At 34.8% G+C, this 16,881-nt stretch overlaps 1 protein-coding gene across 1 annotated transcript in view; it reads right to left on the bottom strand.

Annotated features, from left to right (window-relative positions):
* ofcc1 (orofacial cleft 1 candidate 1) overlaps positions 1–16,567 on the bottom strand; it is a 64,446-nt gene extending 47,879 nt beyond the window's left edge. Inside the window, exon 1 of the mRNA XM_067377704.1 lies at positions 16,452–16,567. Within this exon, the coding sequence (XP_067233805.1) occupies positions 16,452–16,567 (116 nt within the window). The remainder of the gene's footprint in view (positions 1–16,451) is intronic.
* Between the last annotated feature and the right edge of the window lie 314 nt (positions 16,568–16,881).

Here is a 16,881-nt window from a genome sequence, read left to right on the forward strand (position 1 = left end):
TAGTGTAGGGTTTAGTGTAGTCGGTAGGTTAATATTAGCGTCACACTGGACATTTCATTTACGAACTGCTGTGATTCATACAACCAACATAAAAAATGTTGTTTCAGAGGAAACTGAACATGCTATTTAGCACAAGTCACTGGACATTTCACTCTGAAAGTGCCATGAAGCATGCTACAAGCAACGAAATATGTGAAAATGTAAAATGTAACCCACAGGTACAGGTAATGGAGAAAAAAAAAAAAAAAAAATACCGCTTATAGCGCCTCTTGTAGACATGTCACCTGAAAAGCACAGTGAAAGCTACCCGGAGCAATGCATTTCAGGTTTTGGAGAGATGTAGGCAGAGTCACATATTTCCAATGAGCTTGCACAATGTGTGCCTGCACTACTACACTGAGATCTCCACAGATCTTAGTAGAATCATTCTACTGATTAACCTTCCCCTGCATATTTATTTAATAATAATGTCAAATTCAGTACATTTTTATTATTTACATATTATTATTACTATTTTGTTAAACCCACTTTCTAATATAAGCTTCAAATCAATAAACCTATGACATCACATAGACCTTTGATTCTTTTCATTTGATGCATGTTTACGTCCATCCTAAAACTGCTCTATATGAGTCTGATGTTTCTGTGTTCTAATAGTAGCATTAATACAGAAATGAACACAGTGATCCAGCCCGAGAGAGAGACTATATTTTACCCCAGCTGAACTTAAAGTCAGTGGAGTGTGTAAGTGCATTTGTCTGTATGTGTGATAGGTTAAAAAAAACAAAAAAAAACTATGCATGGTGATTGATAGCATAGAATTAAGATGTGGTATAGACAAAGTGTATATATTAATAATCCTTTACACAAGGTTGAGTTTTACACAACTGATCCCAAGCAGATAACGTTCACTTTACAGTCAGCAGTGAGAAGCGCAGCTTTGATGTCAGTTGATCTAAAGCAATGCGTAAGTGAAGAGAGACAGCAGGGCTTTATTCTGAATGTTAAGAGTTATCATAGAGAAGAGAAATACAGACATGTAAGAACATTCAAACTTCATCTCAATATGCACAGCAAAATCTGTGGCTACACGTTTTCATAATGAACTACATGTAACTTTTGAATTTTGTAAAAAAAAAAAAAAAAAAATGCCTCAGCAACATCAGTTAGATTGACGGTAACTTGATGCTTTAGCGTGCCAACAATGGGATGTGATGTAATCAAATTTAAATCTTAAAATGCCCCCAGCACATAATAAATAGCATAATAATCAATAATCATTGTTTTGTTTAAACCAACAGTCCCCAGATGCTGTTTAAACCAACAGTATCTTTTCCCACAAAGCCACAGATCATTTCAGCGCAATTTGGATATCATTCTCTTTGGCCACTTGCATCCTGTTTTCCACAAATATTTTACAATACAATGTAGATTTATATCTTGCCTTGTTTTTCCATAATTATCTTCACATCTCGAGCTTTTATAAGAAAGCCCATTTCCCTGTTTCTGGCAGGGTGAGATGCACATAAACGTGTTTCATTGAGAAAAAGGCAGCAAGAGGAGATTCGGGGTGTAGTAAAAGAGAATTACTGCCACAGAATTAGAATACGGCTCATAATTAGAATAGGAATTTTGCCACTGCCAAATTATCAGAATTATTTGCAGCTGAGAGCAGAGAGGAGATGGGAGCTGGGGTACTTTAACCTAATCGAAAGCAGAAAAAAATGTGTTCCACTTAATTAGCGGATCTCGTTTGACTAATAGCTAACTGCTCCTTTTTTAATGCAGTGAAGTTCCTACATATGAGAAAAGCGCTTGAGTCTCTATAAAAACAGAAACATGGAGTATGTGTGTTCTGCCGGTGTTCTGGCTCTTACGTCCAAACACTCTTCCACACCCCATGTACGCGAGGAAGCCGAGTTCAAGCCAGCGCAACATGTGTGTGTTTATAGGCTGGTTGCGTCTGTCGGTAGGGAATCTCACATGGTAATGCCCAGACCCACTGAGTCTAATAAACACAGTGGAAACATGAAGTCTATGAATGCACCTGGGATCCTCTGAGAGCGATTATGAGCAGGTTATTCAGCAAAACCTGGGCATAAACTTTCTTACTTTCATAGCAAAAGTTCAACGCTTCCCAGCACAGCATTGGTGGATTTTAGCAGGAAATGAGTCATCAATTAACGTGATCTTGAATATCCACATAACTGAAATAGGCAAGTAAACAAACTAAAGCATGCCCAGAATCTGCAAATCTTCTGCCAATTCTTTAAATTGAGATCTATTTTGCATGCAACTAGGCCATAAACCATACCTAAGATAAAATAAACACTGTAACCAAGAAATGATGTAGTTTATGTATTTGGATTATCCTAACAAAAAGCAGGCAAACATTTAAACTTTCAGTTAATTATAGTTACAAATACACCATAATTATACACAAAATGAAAGTTTGCAAAATCATTGTAAAAAAAAAAAAAAAAAAATCTTGCAGGTTTGGAACAAAAGACTTAGCCTTAAAACAGCATTATAACTTGTTTTTACATAACCAAATGTTTACAAGACATTTTTTACATACTGCTACAAAATCTACACAAAACTGTACACCCTACTAACTAGAGTTGTCGTTATTTTATTATTTTAGTAGTTACGACCAATACCAGGAAGGTTCTGTGGTTATCGGTACCAATTTTGGTACCAGAGTAAAAACTGTTGAATTAAGTACTTTAAAAAATGTCAATTTTTGTCTAGTCTGTTGGTTATCATTGTCAATTACTACAGTTTCTGAAAAAAATTAAATACGGTTGACAATCCATAAACTTTGCAGTGTGCTTAGCAGCATGAAAAACTAAACTTAAATAATAAACAGAGCAAGAAAAGAGCCCTCACTTTATAATCATTCAGGCTGCCAATCTCTAAAGCACAAGCTCACTGAATTCTGCAGTCACACAAAAACTCCCGTTAAAACAACAACAACAAAAAAAGCTGTCTTTAAAAGGTTAGTTTACCCAAAAATGAAATTTCTGTCATTAGGTACTCACTTGTTCCAAACCCGTAAGACCTTCTTTCATCTTCAGAAGTCAAATTAAGATATTTTTAATTAAATCCAAGAGGGTTTTTTTTTTTTTTTTTATCCCCCTATAGAAAGCAGCATAATTACCATCATTCAAGGTATTAAAGACATTGTTAAAATAGTCCATGTGATCCATTGTATCTATCGGCCAATATTGAGCCAGCATTCAGATGTAAACACAGAAGCCTGCACTGCATAGAGACTGACAGGGTAGAGAAGAAATTGTTGAATAAATTTGTTATTTTTGTTGATTTTGCGCACAAAAAGTACTCTCGTGGCTTCATAACCTTAAGGTTGAACCACTGTAGTCACGTTGACTATTTTAACCATGTCTTTATTACTTTTCTGGACCTTGAATAGCAGTAATTATGTTGCTTTCTATGGGGGATAAAAATACATAAATAAATAAAAAAACCTTTGAATTTCATCAAAAATATCTTAAGCTGCTTTTCCACTGAAATTACCCAGAACAATGTGTCCCAGGAACTTTTTTTCCCCCGGACCTATGGCTGTCTGCATTTCCATCGCGATCTACAAGTATCTTACGCAGTTTGGAAAAGTTTGGATTTGAGTAATTTCCAGGTCTGGAAAAGTATTGAAATACGAAAGCAGAGTATGGAAAAATATTTGCACTTCCAGACTATTGCCCCTATTTACTTTTATATAATAGAAAATTAAGAATTTAATGAAAATAAATTTATCATACAAGAAGTGTTTTTTCATGGCAGCTGTGTAGTGAATCTTTAGTGATTGTCAAACAACTGAATTAATTCAAGGTGCACTTTTCATTATGCAAAAATGCAGGTTATAAGCTTTTTGGGTTTCTTCTCATGACATTCTTAGCACTCTAAAAGGACCTTTGCACAAATTAAAAATATATAGACTTTCGTGTGCACACGAGAAACCATTTAACTTAGCATATAGGACAATGCACATTGAGCCACCTATAGTGCCATCAGCCCATTTTGTGGTGTGGTTTCTTGGCCGCCACAGAGTTTCTGTTAAAGCAGACCTAAGGCCTTGAAATATGACGTAATTCCTTAACAAAAGCCAAATTTTGAAAAATTGTTTACAGTACCAGTCTTTTTTTATAGACCCTTGAACTTGGCAAATAGGACAATGCACACAGTCGTATTGTGTCATCAGCCCATTTCATGTCATGGTTTCTCCGCCGCCACAGTGAATGTGTTAAATTAGACATTAGGCCTTGATGTTAAAGTAAGAAAAGCCAAATTTTGAGCAAATAGAACTCTATTAATTCATATGCATCCACGCTCTCATTTTCTTCATAGTAAAATGGCAGTGACACACAAAGGAAATAGGTTAGGCCTATAGTATATATATATAAAACTAGAAATTGTAATGCGCAAAGCATGCAAAAATTCCCATGCGCATGTGAATAATTTCTCGAGGGCACGAAAAAGTTGCTTGCATGCAAGAGTCTGTATATTTTTTTATTTTTTTTTTATTTTAGGGGATCTGTATGTTGTCACTTTGAGAAAATTAATGAAAAAACCCTGAAAATTAAAAATGTTTACAGATGACTGTTCTCTATTCCAAATATAAAGCTAAAATTTGTGTTCTGAAGATGAACAAAGGTCTTATGGGTTTGGAACGACATGAAGGTGAGTACTTAGTTCACCCAAAAATTAAATTTCTGTCATTAACCCTAAAATTGTACAATGAATTTCATATTTACATCGTATTTATCGTATTTTTTGTGAGAGTGCGGCTCGTGTTGAACAAAAACAAAGCTGACAACTACCAATCACAGATAATTGTAACTTATTTTATTAAACCTGATATTATGATCTTCTTAATGGTACTTTTAATGGTATAGTTACTTTTGGACCAAGTAAATGTTTCTTAATATTAAAAGACGGCATATAAATTTAGTTATTAGATTATAGATTTATGAAGGAAAATGTAAAAATAATAAAATTTTAAACAGAAAATCAATAAATAATTGAAAAAAAAAAATTCCCCTGGTGCCGGTAGTTGTCATGCTTTAGTTACAGTGACATGTTAAATTCACCACCCTACAATAACGTACTACATTTCTTTATTATATCCAGTCACGCAGTGTTTATACAATGCAGGCATTTATTCATTAGTTTTAATTTATTTCAACATGTCATGCTAACCTGTTAACTTAAGCCACTCAATGAGACCTGAACCCAGCACACCGCAAATGCATGATCTCTTTTTCAAACAGAACCATGTGCCCTTGTACATGAGAGCAGTCACCTAACAGAAGCCTCAACACAGATACACAAGACAGGACAGGAAGGACATTCAGAGGGACATCAGAATGAAAAAAAAAAGCTGCAGGTTTTGACCCACTATTCACTGAATAAATCTGTACAGACTGCTGTCGCTGCAAATCCTGCTCCATACTACAAAATCCAAACCCACTGTGGACCACAAGAACATCAGCAAACATTAAACAATTTCAGCACCAAGATTTGTTCACGTATAGTGGCCACAAAACGTATTTGGATGCTTAAGTCACACTAAAAATGTCTGAATGTCAATGCAATAGAAAATATTAAACAAGTGTCTTTTATTTTAAAAGCACAGGCACACATTTCATGCTATTTTTTTAAATGTTTATTAGATTATACTGTAAATGCTAAAACAATCTACACACTACTCATGTGGGTATTGTGACACTTTGTGATTGTGGAACTTTACCTAAACATGTTCACAGGTGTTGTGATGAACACCTGTGGTTATCTTATCTTTTTTTTTTTTTTTGGTTTAATGTGTTGCGACCCAAGAAGAAATGAGCTCTGTTATGATCTCTTGTTGTCATGCTTACTGTTGCTTGATGTATGCACCCAATTCCTAAGAAATTATACTAAATCTGTCTTTCAATCTGTGAGAAATGTTTAACTAACTGTACATGTACTGTATGAAATGTATATCATTTATACATTTAGTATATATTTTTTTTCTCTAGTTAATGAATTAATCATTTTAGAATGTTTGTCTTAAAAGCCTTATAGCAACAAAATACTGTCAGACTCTTTAGGTTGTGGAATTTCTACTTGTTTTATGTATCTTTGTCTAAAGATAAATAAAAAGAAATTACAGTTGGTTACATACAGCAATCTCAATACAGCTGGTCTTGTAAATAACTCAGATTATGACTGGAAAAACAAATCCTTGGCCTTCTTGTTACAGCATAATCATAAGTCTAATCATAGATAAAAAAATAAATAAATAAAATAAATAAAAAATCAAGCATCAGCTAAGAGAAACTTGTCCAATCCACATTAGTCAATCATTATAGTCATTCAAGAGAAAATGTTTAATTCTACAAACCCAGCAAAATAACAGACACAAACCTGAGCATGAGAAACTAAAGGACCACACCACCTAAACTGGCCTGTGACAAGTGACAGCTCCATCACACTTTGCATCATGGGTAATTCAAACTGTGATAAAATCTGCTGTCAGCTAACCGCTTCATAGACCCAGACATATTAATTTATTTACACAGGCAAGAAATACTACTTTAAAATTGTACTGCATGCTTATGTTGGCACTAAATACATATACACGAAAACTTATTTCTTTTTCAAGGCTCTATCATGGAAACATGTCTCAGATACATGTTTATTTTTGAATACAATTTTAAGGAAAACAATTATATATTAATCTGAGTTGTCCGGTTATTTATTAGTGCAGCAATCTCTTGAGACTTTCTGAACATGCTGTTGGAAGTCCATAAAAACATAACATTGACTATTCTGTCCATGGCCTTCTATTCAGTTGGACACCTCATTCTATGAAGTGCACTATGGGAAAATACACAACACAAACACACCATGATTCAGCCGCCCACCATACCATGACCGGTCAGCCGCTCTCAGGCCAACAGCTCGTCAGATTTGACAGCTCTGATTTCTGTGAAGTCAGAGGCCATCTATACAAACCTGGCCATGGAAGTCTAGCGTGTGTGTGTGTGGAGTTTTGATGGTTCCCATGAGCCTCTCAGCACAGGAAAGGGCCCATCAGCCCCTGAGGTGACTCTACACACCTCCAGACAAAACTACCCACAGTATTACATCAGAATTGATTGACCTGTGACTCGAAGATGGAGGAACGTGGGATGTGAAACTTCAGGCATGCTCTTCTTATGCATGGCTACCTCAGCGCTCACAATGAACAGCCGTAAGATAATTATTAAGATCTACAATTAGCAGGCATAACCAAAAATGACTTACGGTTGATATTTGTGAAATAACATTGAGTTAAAGTGGAATGTTCTTTAAAGTCAATGCCACTGCAAATGCCATTTGCAACCTATTGTACTTGCATAATCTTTACCACCTGCAACCAACTAGCCATAGAAAATGTTAGGGTTATTGGCTGTTTAAAAGCACCCTAGTAAAAAAGAAGTGCACTTAAATTAAGTGAATGTAATGTACTTCAAATATAAAAAGTAAACAACTGCACTTGCAGATAACATTAGTTAAACAATAGGCAACTAAAGTTTAGGTAAAGAGTACACGCTCATTACAGTTTCTTAAGGCAATTAACTTTTTCCCTGCTACTGACGGAAATTTCCGCTTCCCTGCTATTGAAGGAATTTTCTGGCAATCCATGTTTTCACTGTTATATGGTAAGGGCCGCTATTACTCATCATCTGAAAAAGTACAGAATCTCCAGATCAAAACATGGGCAAAAAAGATGCAGAAACAAGAGATAAAAGCATTGTTTATGCACATGTAAAATAACATGATCATCAAACATTATACAGCATATAAATCAAAACGAATTAAATGTTAACACAGGACGAATGGGGTGTCAATCTATGTTTCGATCATCCTTAGTGAATCCAATCTGGACGTAGTCTTTGACAAAAATGCAATTTTCTCAGCTTTTTGTTAAAAATGTTGCTTTTCTTAATGAAAAGGAATGCATGAAGCTAGAATATTATATATGTATATAATATATAATATAATATAATATAATATAATATATATATATATATATATATATATATATATATATATATATATATATATATATATATATATATATATATATATATATATTGTATGGTATTGTTTTGATGTGTAATACTAACATACTTGATTATAATTTTAACTATTGTGTTATTCTGCATTATACTTAATTAACATCTTTTCAATGTACTAAATTGCAACTTCATCTTTACAAATGTGTAATTACAATTCTTCAATAGAAATTACATTAAAGTATACCTTAGTTTACCATAAATGTTTGTCAGTAGATTCAGCAGTACAACCATATTTCAAAGACAATAAAAGTAGTTTATATATAAGTCCTACTTAAAGGTGCCATCGAACGTTTTTTTTTTCGATGTAATATCGAAGATGTAATATAAGTCTAAGGTGTCCCCTGAATGTGTCTGTGAAGTTTCAGCTCAAAATACCCCATAGATTTTTTTTAATACATTTTTTAACTGCCTATTTTGGGGCATCATTAAATATGAGCCGATTTATGCTGCTGCCCCTTTAATTCTCATGCTCTCCGCCCACGGAGCTTGCGCTTGCCTTAAACAGTGCATAAAGTTTACACAGCTAATATTACCCTCAAATGGATCTTTACAAAGTGTTCGGATTATGTGAGTATTGTATACTGTTATATTGTTTACATTTGATTCTGAATTAATTTGAGGCTGTGCTCCGTGGCTAATGGCTAATGCTACACTGTTGGAGAGATTTATAAAGAATGAAGTTGTGTTTATGAATTATACAGTGTGCAAGTGTTTAAGAATGAAAATAGCGACCGCTCTTGTCTCCGTGAATAAAGTAAGAAACTATGGTAACTTTAACCACATCTTTTCCATGTACTGGACTCTTGTTATTTAACTATGCCGAGGTAAATTCAATTTTTGAATTTAGGGCACCTTTAAGTGCGTCAAAAACACTCAAAAGTTCATCTAATTGCATATATTATAAATTTAAACTACAAATAATCCAAATGTATTTGCAATTAACATGCAGTTAAGTGCCGAAAACCTTACATTCAATTCGCACATGTATTATTTTAGTAATTATTTTGTATGCTAAACTTTGCTTCTTTTTCACAAGGGAACACAGGAAAGAAAACTGATGTGATAAAGTAATTTAATAGAAATTGATAGACATATTCAGCGTGTATGTGGCCAATGAGAAACCACACAACATACACACAAGGTAAAGAGAAAGAAAAAAATTGGAACACAAACCGTGAAGGAAGCCATAGTAAAGGATGGAAAGGAGTTTTGTGAAAGGAGATGAACAATTTGAGAGATTTTGGAAGCATTGCTCATCCTCAGGAGGAAACACAGACCCTTTATCATCCTCTTTTTAGGACAGGAAAAGTCACAGATATAATTGATATGAGATTTGGGGGGTATATTTCAGTGTAATTAGAGTCTTGGTAATTGGGCTAATTAGATATAATTGTTGTGTGAGACTGAGTTTGATTAAAACAGGTTTCCCCAAAACGAGAAAAAAGGGAAAAATATTTAGTTGACAGGATGACATCAGCGCAACATAAATATGTGCAGTTATTAATGAACAAACACAGGGATGCAATGGAAATGATTCCTAGGAAACTTAAACCCACACATGCGGATAATAAACATTCAATCTCCCGCTCACTGAGATGGGAATCTTCGACAAGAGTTTTCTGCAGAGAAACTGCAGAACGATTTCTCGACACAACATTCATAGGAAAATAATAAGACATAAACTTCTGTCACAGTATAAATAAGTCATTAACAATAGCTGCCTCTCTGTAGGAAGAGGCCTTCTAAAGCAGCACCCTTACCAACATGAAACAAAGTGACCGATTTGATATAATCTACATCACAACTGTCAAAAGTTTGGAATAATTAATTGGATCAAAAATAATAATAAAAAAAAATATTATTGTGAAATATTATTAAAATTTAAAATAACTGTTCCCTATTTTAATATATTTTAAAATTCAATGTATTCCTGTTATGGCAAAGCTGAATTTTCAGTATCCTTTAATCCAGTCTACAGTGTTATATGATCCTTTGGAAATTATTCTAATATGCTGATTTGGTGCTTAAGAAACATTTCTTTTTATTATCAGTGTTGAAAACAGTTTTTGCTGCTTAATATTTTGGTGGAATTTGCGATACACTACCATTCAAAAGTTTATAGTAAGATATAAAAAAGAGAAAGAAATTAAAGGGTTAGTTCACTTAAAAATTTAATTTCTGTCTTTAAGTACTCACCCTCATGTCGTCCCAAACCTGCAAGACCTACGTTTGTCTTCGATACACAAAATAAGATATTTTTGTTGAAATCTAAGTGTATCTGATCCACACAGCAATGACATCTACACTATTTGAGGTCCAGAAAGGTATTAAAGACATCGATAAAGTATCTATAAAGTAAGGCGATCATTTGTTTATATAAAGCATATACATTTACATTTTTTTCCGAAAATGACAGATCATTTCGCTAGATAAGACCCTTATTCCTCATCTGGTATCCTTTAAAGCCCTTTGAAGCTGCACTGAAACTGTAATTTTGACCTTCAACCGTTTGGAGGCCACTGAAGTCCACTATAAGGAGAATAATCCTGGAATGTTTTCATCAAAAACCTTAATTTCTTTTTGACTGAAGAAAGAAAGACATGAACATCTTGGATGACATGGGGGTGAGTAAATTATCAGGAAAATTTTATTTGAAAGTGAACTAATCCTTTAAGCAAACAAAAGACTTGACAAGTGATTCCAGTAGACTTTGATGTTAGCATGTTGCTAAGGTCATAATACAATACTCAAGTTAAAAAAAAATAAAAAATAAAAAATAAAAAATAAACGTAAAACAGATTATAAATATTGGGTAAAATGGTTGATGTTTAATGAGACTGCACTTAATTTTTAGCACTGAATTAAAAATTATTTTTACAATCAACATTTCTCTCAACTTAGTGACATGATGTATTCTGGTATTGCTGTATGTGTGAAGGAAAAATGTGACAATGCCTTAGATTTTGGCCAAACATCATGACATATTTTCTTGGCTCAACTAGCATTTTTCCTTTAATTCACTTTTCTTCCCTATTGTGACGTAAAGCCACGTGAAACGGCTTCTCGAAAGAGAGAGAAAAAAATGTAGGGTGGGACTTGATTTTGTCCATCGGGAACTGATTGATTTTTTTGATTTAATGGTGACTTTACTTTTCTAATCTCTATCTCGGAAAAAAAGATGACTGACAAACAAGCACATCAAATAAGGTGGAAGGTCTTAAAAACTCTTTTTGTTATACTTTCTACACTCTTTTCATTCGAAAAGTCATTGAGTGCTCTTATCAATACTTGCGCTTTGATGCATTTTGTTTGTTCTTTGAAATTGTAATGTGTGGTTTAAGGTTATTACTCTGGCAAAGGTGTTTGATATGTAAATCTGGGAGAGGATCAAATGAGGAGAATAATAGAAGTCAAAGAGAAAGAACAAGAGCAGCTCTGCCCATTCAGATAAACAGCTCTCTGAGCGATACCCCGCATCCCCTGCTCTCAGTTCACTGAAAACCACTAGCCTTGAGACAAGCGTTTTTGTCTGTGCTGTTTTAGAGTTGTGGTGGTCATGACTTTTTCACTGTGCCTACACCAGATGTATATTGCAGAAATCATAACATTATAATGTTAATGACAATGTATGAATATTAATACCACTTCATTTCCACTGTGTACACATATTCTTTTTGCTGTTTGCCACATCCAGATTTTCCAGAAGTTTAAAGTTTGGGAACAATGTGGAACAATGTGTGTATATATATGTAAAACTTAAAAAGCACAGAAAACTCTGGTCATTCTATTCGTCATTCCCTTGCTGGACATCTGACCTTCTTCATTTTTCTGAAGTTTTTCATTATTACAATTTTAGTTTTGTAAAATTAATATGCACAATTTATTAAACTTATGTCAAGAATTCAAGCCTTTAATTTTTTTTTTTTTTTTTTTTTAACATATATATATATATAAAAAATCATAAAAATAAAAAATCAGTCAAATGTGTCCAAATATGCAAGTGCCAATGCACAAGTCATTACATACATTACCCATCAGGGCACTACTCTATCAATGTGTTAAATATCAACAAGCTAATACTCAAGTAATACTTTACAAATATAATAATAGAGATAAATATTGATTTCATTGATTAGTTGTCAAGAAAAAACTCACATTTCATTATGTACAGTTTACTTAGTAATACAGCATGCTCAACACTGTTTGTTTGGAGTATTAGTCAGCACACATTGTACTTTCAGAGGTCAGTCAAGCGGGCTGAGCACCAACTCATACGGATTTTCCATGCAAACAAATGGGACAGCAGTTATCAATAAACTGTGGCTGTGAACTGTCAACACCCCTGTCTGAGCCAAACGCATTTCACAGCAGAAAAAAAAAAAAAAAAAAAATCAAATGTAACATAAGAGTCTCTGGTGATTCTCTAGATGGCAGTAATATGCCTCACTCATTCACATGTCACAATATAACTGTACATAAAGACAGCATGTTAACACGTGAGGGAGGTGGGGGTTATGTCTGATCTGTCATGCTCAGGTACATTCAGATGATTCTTCAAATTCAGTTTAGACTTTAAATCTCACAAAATGAAACCACTCAAACTGTTCAAACATTTACAAGTATAGCATGTACTGGGAAAAAAAATAATACAAAAATAAAGGGCCCTATTTTAACGATCTAAACACAAAGTGTGAAGCGCACGGCGCAGGTGCACTCAGGGCGTGTCCAAATCCACTTTTGCTATTTTAACGACGGAAAAACGGTCCGTGCGCCGGGGCGCATTTTTGAAATGGGTTGTCCCTATTCTCTTAATGAGTAATGGGCGTAACGTTCAATAAACCAATCAGAGTGTCATCTCCCATTCCCTTTAAGAGCGAGATGCACTCGCGCCATGGCGGATTGCTATTTACATGGCGGAATTTGTTGGCGGAAAAGCTGAACGTTTTTCAAGCGAAGTAACTGATCTGCTCGCGCGCTTTAACTTTGCGCACGAGCAGATAAGTTTCTTCGCTTGAAAAGCGTTCAGCTTTTCCGCCAACAATCATCTACGGGACAAGCAGGATATAACATTATATATATTATATAATTATATATTATATAACATATAACATTATAAAATACACTGACTTATTAAACACACCGATTCAACTGAGGAGTTCAACGAGTGATGTTTTGCTGAAATTACCTGTTAAGTGGCCAGTCAATCTTTCAGTCGTCTGCGTTGGATGCAGGCTTTCAAATAGCTCCGCGCGATCAGTCAGTTAATATGTGTGTGTATTGGCAAGATTGTTCAATTAATTAGCCAGTTTCGTTCATCATTATAAGTAGTAATGGGCTGAATTGAAAATAGGTATCCTAATTCTAATACACACAATGACTATTCATCATTACATTTTTATATTTATGTAGCCTATACACAATAATATTCTTTTACACTGTAATCCTTTTGTTTTTAATATTTGGCATATTGTGCGATGCGTATCCCTGTGTGTAATAAGCAAAGTCAACGCGCACTGTGGACGCGCCCAGAGGTGCAGTTTCTACCAACGCGCTCTAACAAAAAAATATTGCGCCATTGACTTTAGACTTTAGACCAGGTTTGAGTTGGTCTATGGCGCAGTCTATTTTCAGTTCCTTAAAATAGCAATGCGCCGGCAATGCGCCTGAACACACCTCTTTTTTAGACCAGCACACCCATGGGCGCACTAACTGGTGCAAATGCATTTACTAATTTAAGGACGTGGCGCTGAACGGGAAAACGCGAACTGCGCCGGACGCAAACTAGCAAACACACTTGCGCTGCGCCTTGCGTCGCATTGCGCCGGGTGTATTATAGGGCCCAAGGGGTTATTTCACCCAAAAATGAAAATTCTGTCATTAATTACTCACCCTCATGTCATTCCACACCCATAAGATCTTCGGAACACAAATTAAGATATTTTTCATAAAATCTGATGGCTCAGTGAGGCCTGCACTGCCAGCAAGACAATTAACACTTTTCAAAGCCCAGAAAGCTACTAAAGACTTATTTAAAACAGTTTATGTGCTACAGTGGTTCAACCTTAAATGTTATGAAGCGATAAGGATACTTTTTGTGCACCAAAAAAACAAAATAACGACTTTATTCAACAATATCTAGTGATGGGCGATTTCAAAACACTTATCAAACACGTATCAAACTGCCAAAGTCACCCTCAGTGGTGAACCATTGAAATTTCGAAACACTTATGACGTAACGAAGCCTCGTTTACTGAAATCACGTGACTTTGGCAGTTTGATGCGCGCTTCGAACCACTAATTGGAAACAAAAGATTCGTAAAGCTTCAAAGCTTCATGAAGTGGTGTTTTGAAATCACCCATCACTAGATATTGTTGAATAAAGTCGTTATTTTGTTTTCTGAGCAATCTGATTTCATCAAAAATATCTTAATTTGTGTTCCGAAGATGAACAAAGGTCTTACGGGTGTGGAACGACATGAGTCATTAATGACAGAATTTTCATTTTTGGGTGAACTAACCCTTTAAAGCTGCTATAACCCTTAATTGTAATTGCATATGTTAATGTATTCATTTTTTTAAAAAAGCATACATAATATACATATGATAGACACAAATAAATGCATTTTATATAATGAATTGTATATGTAATTACAGTTGTTGTTTTTTTTTTGTTTGTTTGTTTTTTTGTTTTGTTTTTTTTTAAATCATCGTAGGGGACAGAAAAGTAACCCTTTTTGAAGAATCACCCATGTACCAGCACCTACCTGCACACATGCACACGTTTACAACCTAATGATGGTGTAACACAGTTTGCATCCAGTGAAATGAATAAAAGAGTTTCCTCTAAAATCAGTATGATCTCCTCAGGATTTGGTTACGTGAGAACTACAAGGATTTTAAAAAATGCGTTTTGCATTTCAAAACAATGTGAATAAACAAAGAAACAGTCGATTGAATTGTATTTCAGACTGCTTGCATGAAAGACAGCAAGGCTAAACTGTGCCTGTCGATGTCTGGCATTACTTTTTGAAGTCCTTTATCGTGCTTTAGGTTAGTAGTTGTGCTCCAGCCCCTCTCTTCTCTGATGTGTGGCCTGAGTTTCATTTGATTTTCTCTCATACTTACAGCAGCACAGCTTCTGATCTTGTTTAATACTAGTCCAGCGGCAACAAATTACCAATTTTCTGAAATGAGCAGAGGTAGGCAGCTCTAAATCCTATAAAACGAGTCGCTCTTTCTTTCTTCTCAGAGAAATGTACAGCGTTGGCAATAATTCGGGCAAAATCAAAATAAAAACACACCTCAATTTTTCCCTCTGTGGATTTAGGCGAGCGGCTTTCATCGCAGGCACGTGCAGTGAAATTTAGGTAAGTGTTTTGTGAAATGCAATTTGACGAGGCCGTTTATAAGATTTGTTCAGTGCTGCTGTTTGTGTCGGTGTGTTTTCACTCCTGTTTTCTCATTAATATCAAATGCTGTAAGCCACAATAAAACGGAGAAAACACTCATTCGTAGGCCTGCTTGTGCACTTTGCATCACCAGAGAAAAAGCAATTATCCACAGCACAAGGTTTTATGTGTTGTCGATGTTAACGTTACCTTGATCCCTTCAATAAAAACACACATTGAGTTTGACAATAAAACGACATTCATATTGCGGACAGCGACATTCATATTGAGCCTCAAATAAATCATGCAAGTGGATGAGTGTTAATATATGCACTGAGAAATAGCTGCGGTATTACAACTCAACAATAACAATTTTCAAAAAATATTGGAAAATTAGGTGGTGTGATTTATGTATAATCTCAGAATAAAAGATGAAATATTCAAAATATTAGGTTTGTGTGTGCGCGTTTATATATATGTATATAGGCCTTTAATGTTTATCCACACACTGACACAGTATACTACTGTAGTGTGTGCACTACTTCTGCAGTATGCTGTGCACAGCATATGCAAATTTTGCAGATGCACGAAATTGCCAAATGCACTAATACATTTGCCAAAAAAACGGCATACTGTTGTAACACTGTATTCCACAATGCAATGCAACTAACTTGAACTTGTATTTTCAGTGTGCCAAGGCATAAAAAGGACATAATATGTTTTAATTATTATTTTCAAAACGGCAACTTTATGCCAGCTGCTGAATTAAAAGTCATGCAGGTCATGTGATGACAAAGAGATTTATGTTTAAAATTTTTAGCATGGCATAATGCCTACTGTTCAACATGCACAGTATGTAGTAAATATGCCATTATTCCATTACTGAACATATCTATATATACCTATAGACATGAAATTGGCCTTGAGAAATGACACTTACCGCACAGAGAAGGTGAACTGGTCCAGCTGATTATTAGGGAGAGGTTTGAGCGCCTCACTGTTTCTCTCGATTATCTTCTTCTGCCTGCCGCTCTGATCGGAGAGACACATGTGCATGTCATTTGTAATCAGAGCAGGAAACAGTTGCAGTGATTTATCTTGGGAATACAATGATAGCAGTACACTTCACCCTGACATCATCTCTCAAACACACACACACACAAAACAATCAGCACAGGAAACAAATGACATTCACATTACAGACAACATTTAATCAAAGTTGTGGCAAAGACAGAGATAGGAATAAATGAAAAGAAAGACAGTCACAAAAAAAAAAAAAATAAAGACAAAAACATGAAATTATATGTTTAAAACAGCACACCTGGTATACACAAACTACTGAAATCAACTAGTAATTATGACTCATTATG

Source organism: Chanodichthys erythropterus, chromosome 23, assembly GCF_024489055.1.
Source record: "Chanodichthys erythropterus isolate Z2021 chromosome 23, ASM2448905v1, whole genome shotgun sequence".
NCBI classification, from domain to species: Eukaryota; Metazoa; Chordata; class Actinopteri; order Cypriniformes; family Xenocyprididae; genus Chanodichthys; species Chanodichthys erythropterus.